This window comes from Bos indicus x Bos taurus, chromosome 13 (assembly GCF_003369695.1).
Source record: "Bos indicus x Bos taurus breed Angus x Brahman F1 hybrid chromosome 13, Bos_hybrid_MaternalHap_v2.0, whole genome shotgun sequence".
NCBI classification, from domain to species: domain Eukaryota; kingdom Metazoa; phylum Chordata; class Mammalia; order Artiodactyla; family Bovidae; genus Bos; species Bos indicus x Bos taurus.
In genome coordinates, this window is record NC_040088.1 from 82,614,975 (window position 1) to 82,621,578 (window position 6,604).

General features: G+C 49.5%; 1 protein-coding gene across 2 annotated transcripts in view; it reads right to left on the bottom strand.

The window, feature by feature from the left end:
- The window catches only part of PLCB1 (phospholipase C beta 1), an 856,985-nt gene extending 851,173 nt beyond the window's left edge, over nt 1-5,812 (bottom strand). For both annotated transcript variants that reach the window (XM_027560329.1, XM_027560330.1), the window contains exon 1: nt 5,635-5,812. In XM_027560329.1, the coding sequence (XP_027416130.1) occupies nt 5,635-5,733 (99 nt within the window). In that variant the 5' untranslated portion in view covers nt 5,734-5,812. The remainder of the gene's footprint in view (nt 1-5,634) is intronic.
- Between the last annotated feature and the right edge of the window lie 792 nt (nt 5,813-6,604).

Sequence of the window (6,604 nt, forward strand, 5' to 3'; positions counted from 1 at the left end):
CTCCCAAATTCCCTAGCTGTGATGGGGAAAGTAACTCATATCTCACAGACCTCTCTCAAATGCCCAGTCCTGTACACACACCTCCTACCACCAGAGTCTGATCAGATACAAATGCAAAATAAAAGCAAGGTACATCCTTTCAAAACACTGATGAAACAAGTCGCCACCGTAGGTTAGTTCCTTATCTACTGGCCAAGCTCTGGACAGCAAGGCCTGGCCTTGATGTTCAACTAAATATACCTATACACCATTATTCGTTGTTCAGCTGAGCTATTTAAAATCCTAAAAGGTGATGCTGTTAAAGTGCTGCATTCAATATGCCAGCATTTTGGAAAATGCTGCATTTGGAAAAATCAGCTGTGGTCTCAGGACTGGAATGGGTCAGTTTTCATTCCAATCCCAAAGAAGAGCAATGCCAAAGAATGTTCAAACTACTGCACAATTGCACTCATTTTGCATGCTAGCAAAGTAATTCTCAAAATCCTTCAAGTTAGGCTTCAACAGTATATGAGCTTAGAACTTCCAAATGTACAAGCTGGATTTTTAAAAGGCAAAAGAACCAGAGATCAAATTCCCAACATCCGCTGGATTATAGAGAAAGCGAGAGAATTCCAGAAAAACATCTACTTCTGCTTCACTGACTATGCTGAAGCCTTTGACAGTATAGATCACATAAAACTGAGGAAAATTCTTTAAGAGATGGGAATACCAGATCACCTTCCCTGCCTCCTGAGAAACCTGCATGCGGGTCAAGAAGCAACAGTTACAACCGGACATGGAACAACAAACTGGTTCAAAATTGGGAAAGGAGTACGTCAAGACCGTATACTGTCACCCTACTTATTCACCTTATATGCAGAGTATATTGTGTGAAGTGCCAGGCTGGATGAATCACAAGTTGGAATAAAGATTGCCAGAAGAAAAATCAACAACCTCATATGCAGATGATACCACCCTAATGGCAGAAAGTGAAGAGGCACTGAAAAGCCTCTTGATGAAAGTGAAAGAGGGGAGTGGAAAACAGTGGCCTAAAATTCAACATTCAAAAAGTAAGATCATGGCATCTGGTCCCACCATTTCATGGCAAACAGGGAAAAAATGGAAACAGTGAAAGACTTTATTTTCTTGGGCTCCAAAATGACTGTGGATGGTGACTGCAGCCATGAAATTAAGATGCTTGCTCTTGGAAGAAAAGTTATGACAAACCTAGACAGTGACATCACTTTGCTGACAAAGGTCCACATATCCAAAGCTCTGGTTTTTCCAGTGGTCATGTATGAATGTGAGAGTTGAACTATAGAGAGAGCTGAGCGCCAAAGAATTGATGCTTTTGAACTGTCGTGTTGGAGAAGACTCTTGAGAGTCCCTTGGACTGCAAGGCGATCCAACCAGTCCATCCTAAAGGAAGTTAGTCCTGAATATTCATCAGAAGGACTGATGCTGAAGCTGAAACTGCAATACTATGGCCACCTGATGCAAAGAACTGACTCATTTGAAAAGACCCTGATGCTGGGAAAGATTGAAGGCAGGAGGAGAAGGGGACAACAGAGGATGAGATGGTTGGATGGCATCACTGGCTCAACGGATATGAGTTTGAATAAGCTCTGGGAGTTGGTGGTGGACAGGGAGGCTTGGAGTGCTGCAGTCCATGGGGTCACAAAGAGTCAGCCATGACTGAGCGACTGAACTGAAATGAACCGATTCATTGGAAGGACTGATGCTGAAGCTGAAGCTCCAATACTTTGGCCATCTGATGTGAAGAGCCAACTCATTAGAAAAGACCCTGATTGAAGGCAGGTGGAGAAGGGGATGACAGAGGATGAGATGGCTGGATGGTATCACCGACTCAATGGACATGAGTTTGAGCGAGCTCTAGGAGTTGATGATGAACAGGGAAGCCTGGTGTGCTGCAGTCCATGTGGTCACAAAGAGTCGAACACGACTTAGAGACTGAACAAGAACAGTTGTTCAAACATGGAAATATTTCCATTTGTCCCTGGAGACACCGGGGACTCCCAGGCCTTCCCATGATTGGGCAAAAGAAAGGTTAATATCTGGACTTAATGGAACAGGATCTCTCCAGGACCCCGTTCCAGCTCCACCCCCACTTTCTGTCTTCTGTGATTGGTTAACTCCAGTGTCAAAGCTTTAAACTACCACCCTTAAGAGTGTCCACAGCCTCACCATGACATTGGTAGGTAGCCAACAGACTATGTGGGCACTGCACCCTCTGGGTGACATCTTCTGTTCTATATGGGGGTCAGGACAGCAGGACTGGCGACTACGGTGCTTTAGCCACTCAAGGAACAAGGGAGAGTCTCTTCACAATTCTAAACAGTCCCAAATGCATCATTTCCAAATGTACCATTAAACTTTCTAATGGGTTATTGAAAATCTGTTCTGAGTTGCCCATCCTCACTCTTAAAGATCAAAGAGGGTTTACAATTTTTAAGTGAGGTCAGATATTTGAGGTATTTTAAATTATTTCCAGAATTTACTTTTCTTCATTAGCAGATGGGGCACACCCTTGGGGCAAGGGGGCAGCAGGTATTTCCCAAAGTCAGATCCAAAAGGAAAAACACAGCAGCCTCCCCTGCTCAAAGGCAGGAAGTCAGACTAGACAGCCTCTCAAAACGCTTCTCTGCTTCCTTTCCTTTTCTAACACTCCCACTAGAAGCAGATGAAAATGCTGAAAACGTTTCATTGACTGTAAGAAATTCAAAAGAAATGCATGAATGTGAGTTAAGTCAACCTGGGCATCAGAGACCGTTCCTAAAATATCCCAGAAGATCTAAAAAGATTATCCATGATTATGTTACTGAGGTTGTTCTACCTCCTAGGTAGGCAGAAAGGTAACAGTTGGAAGAATTCTCAAAATGCAAACAGAGATAAAATGAAATCAACAAACCAGTGGAAATATATGCAAGCCAACAAGATTATGCTCTCTACCATACTTTCCAAGTTTTGGTTTTTTTTTTTTGTCCCCACAAATCTTATCTCAGTGGTTTAAAAGTGTGGTTCCCCAAACCAGTAGCACCAGATCTCAAGATCTGGTGAGAAATGATCCTATTCTCAAGATCCTATGAGAAATGCAGATTCCCAGACTCACTTCAGACCTTCTGAATCAGAAATTGAGGCTGGGTCCCAGTTGTCTGAATCCTATAAAGCTCCACAGATATTTCTTAAGTATGCTCAAGTGTGAGAAGTACACTATCAGCTACTGCCAACTTTCAGAAGAAACAGGAAATGTAGCATTCTCAGACTGTGCAAAACACACCGAAGATTCAGAGAGGTTAAGTGACTAAGCTAAAGTCACACAGCTGACTGGTAAAAGAATCAGAAGGTACTCATGGACTGAAAAATCTAGTTCTCCATCATCTTCAACACACAGTTTCACGAATATACAATATAATTAGCCAGATAATCAAAACTGGTTTGATCCCAGAAGAACAAATATGAACTGGGAAGAGGAGAGGGTGACACTAGGGAAGAAAAAAACCATCCTAAGAAAGTCTGGGTTCTCTCACTCCACAGATCACCATGGAGACCAAGAAGACCAAACAAGGAACTTGAATTGCATTCTAGATAACTTGACTCCTGCGTGCAGCCTGGGTTCTCACCTTTGAAAAATCTGAGATTCCACCGGCTCTCTCCTTAGTCCCCACAGTCCTCCTACAGGGCTGTCCCAGAAACTCACTGTTCAATGCTCAGAGGGAGCCCTTCTTAGCGTCTGCAGGCGGCATTCAACTAGCAGGCTCTCCAACACTCTCCCTGCATCCCTCGTACTCTCTATATCACTGGTCCTCTAGAAAACATTTTTTCTCCTTCACCTAGGCTATAAGGTCTGCTATAAGGTCAGCAGAAGGGTTACCGCTTTCTGTATCACGCCAGGCTCTAGTACAGGGCCTGGCATTAGTAGGTAAGAAAGAAATACGTGTTACATAAATGCACATAATAAAAATTATCTACCTGGATATATCAAAATGTGTTTCTAGGGAAGACCGTCACTTCCAGTGACACTCATATTTTCTTCCAAACAAGACATTCTGGATCATTACTTAAAAGGAATTTAAAAACATGGCTGTGAATAAATCCAGAGCTTATACTGGAATATCCTTCTCTATCCTGCAAAGTCTCTCTCTCTCTTTTCCTTCTACTCTTCATTCTTTTTCTCACTAAATCCATCATCACATCATCTCTCTATCTAAGGATCTCCAGAAAAGCAAGACTGTTTTATTTGTTGTTTAACTGCATTGTCTTTGTTTCTCCTTGACACAAATAAAGCCTTTCATCTGTGGCTGAATTTATTGTTTAGATTCTACTATATTCCATTTATACAAAACATCCAGTCATTAGACTAGGACAGAGGAGAAAGGTGTAAAGTCCATAGTAAAAGGTTGCCTACAGCATTTAATAATTGGTATGAGCTTTCAGGAAAGCTGTGGTCTCAGCCTCTTAAGTCCCGTTGGCACTTCCAAATGGATAAAATACAGACACAGACCAGCTCTGCTAAGTAACTGGATTCTCTACCTGGAATATTTAAATTGTTTTCAGACACTGGAAAATGTCTTAAGGAGATTAAAGAAAAATACTCTGGAGAATAACAGACTATAATTTACTAGGTGGAAAATCTTTTCAACAAGAAAAGATTCTCCTATAATTTCTCCTGTTTAAGAGATGCCTTAGTCATTTGGACCTAACTATCCTCTGATCCAGCGGCTCAAGGATCTAAGGACTGACACCTTAAATGACACCCAAGACATAAATTCAGAACTTATTGTTCTCCATCTGAAGATCCCCATGTATACAACAAAATTATTAATTTAAATGTTTGAAAGCAATGGGGGGATTCATTTTAAGTCCTAGGGTCCAGGGTCACTGGAGATCCGGGCTGGGCTTTTGCCCGTCCTGGCAAAAGATAAAGGTAAATCGAAGGAATGTCTCGTGTTCTATGTCTATTTCGAACTGAAGACTCAGCCAGCTCAGTTCTCAGAAACTCGCATTCCCATAGCCTGCAGGCCCAGCGCGCCCCGCTGACCCCTCAGTGACTTCCTGTGCCCTCCCCCGGTGCGTCCTCCCGACCCTTCTCTGGGCCCTTCCCTGCGGAGCCCAGAGCTGAAGTTTGGCATCACCAGCCACCTGTCGGCTGGGCCGCCGTGTCCTCTTGCCTCTGCCGCGTGGGCACCCAGAAAAGCGCTAAGAGGTGAGCCACCACTCAACAGTTCGGACTCCGAGGCAGCTCCTTCTCCAAAGGGGCCAAAGGAGGTGCCGGTCGGGGGCGGGGTGTGCATCTGCCTGCGGAGAAGGGCGCTACTTGTCCACATCCCAGCGATTTCCAGCGGGTGCCAACTTCACCCTCCCCACTTTCCAAACTCTCAGGACCAGTCACCGGCAACACCGGCCCCTCCTGCGCTTCTGCTCCACTGGCCCCAAGATCCCAGACCCTCACGGGGCGCCGGTCAGACCCAGCCCGGACGCCCACTGCCGACCTAAGGGCCCAAGAGCGTGTGCCCAGCGCCGCCGTCGCGCGCCCCGAGGCCCCGCGCCCGCCCGGGCGCCCGTTGCGTAACTCGCCCCCGCCCCGCCCCCGCGAGCCGCCCGCCGCCCGCGCCCCCGCCGGCCGCCCCCACTTACATCCTCCCACTTGACGAATTTGGTGCCCTTCTTGAGGCTGTCGGACACGCACACCGGCTTGAGTTGCAGCGCGTGCACTCCAGGCTGTGCCCCGGCCATCAGGGCTCATCGGGGCTCCGGGCGACCCGGGCGCGCGCGGCAGGGACGGGGCGCGGGGCGCGGGCTCCTGCCCGGCTCCGGGGGCGCTCGCCTCCGCTCCGCGCCGGCCTCCCCGGCCTCCCGGCCTCCGCACCGCCTCCCGCGAGACTCAGCAGCCGGGGCGCGCGGGGGCGAGGCGCCCGGCCATGCCCGGGCGGGACGCGGGATGTGGAGCCTCGGAGGGCGGAGAGCCGCCGAGCGGCAGCCCGGGCTGCCAGCCGCCGCCGGGAACGGCTCCTCGGCCCCCGCCGGGTACGGCTCCTGGGCCCCCGCCGCCTCCCGGCGCCGCGCTCAGCACATCCTCCCGACTCGGAGGGAGCGCGCGAGTGACACACGCCCGGCGCCCCCCCGCCCGGCTCCTTCCCCTGCCGCCTCCCGCCCCCTTTCCCCGCCGCCGCGCTCGCTCCGTCCCTCCTTCCCCTGGCGGCTTCCAGCCCAACTTTGCGCGCTGGGTCAGGCGCCGGGAAGCGTGGACGCAGCGGCACCTCCCGGCGCCCGGGCCCCACTGCAGCCGACGCCTGCGCCGCCGCCCTCTGAGCATGCCCGGTGCCCGGTGGCGCGGTGCCCGCGCTGCCGGGGGTCAGGGGGCCCGGGTTCCCGGGGGCTGGCTGAGGAGCGGGCGCCAGAGCCCGGGGTGTTTCTGGGTCCAAACGGGGTGGAAAATGGAACCGTGGGGAGGGAACGGAGAGGCAACCCGCAGCGTTCCTCTCGAGCTGGAGCGCTCCAGCGCTGACCACACACCAGCTCTTTGGAAGAGACAATTATTATTTATTGGTAGAGAAGGGAGCAGTTGAGAGGCTTGGAGTGAGAGCTCTTTGGGGAAAGCTCGCTG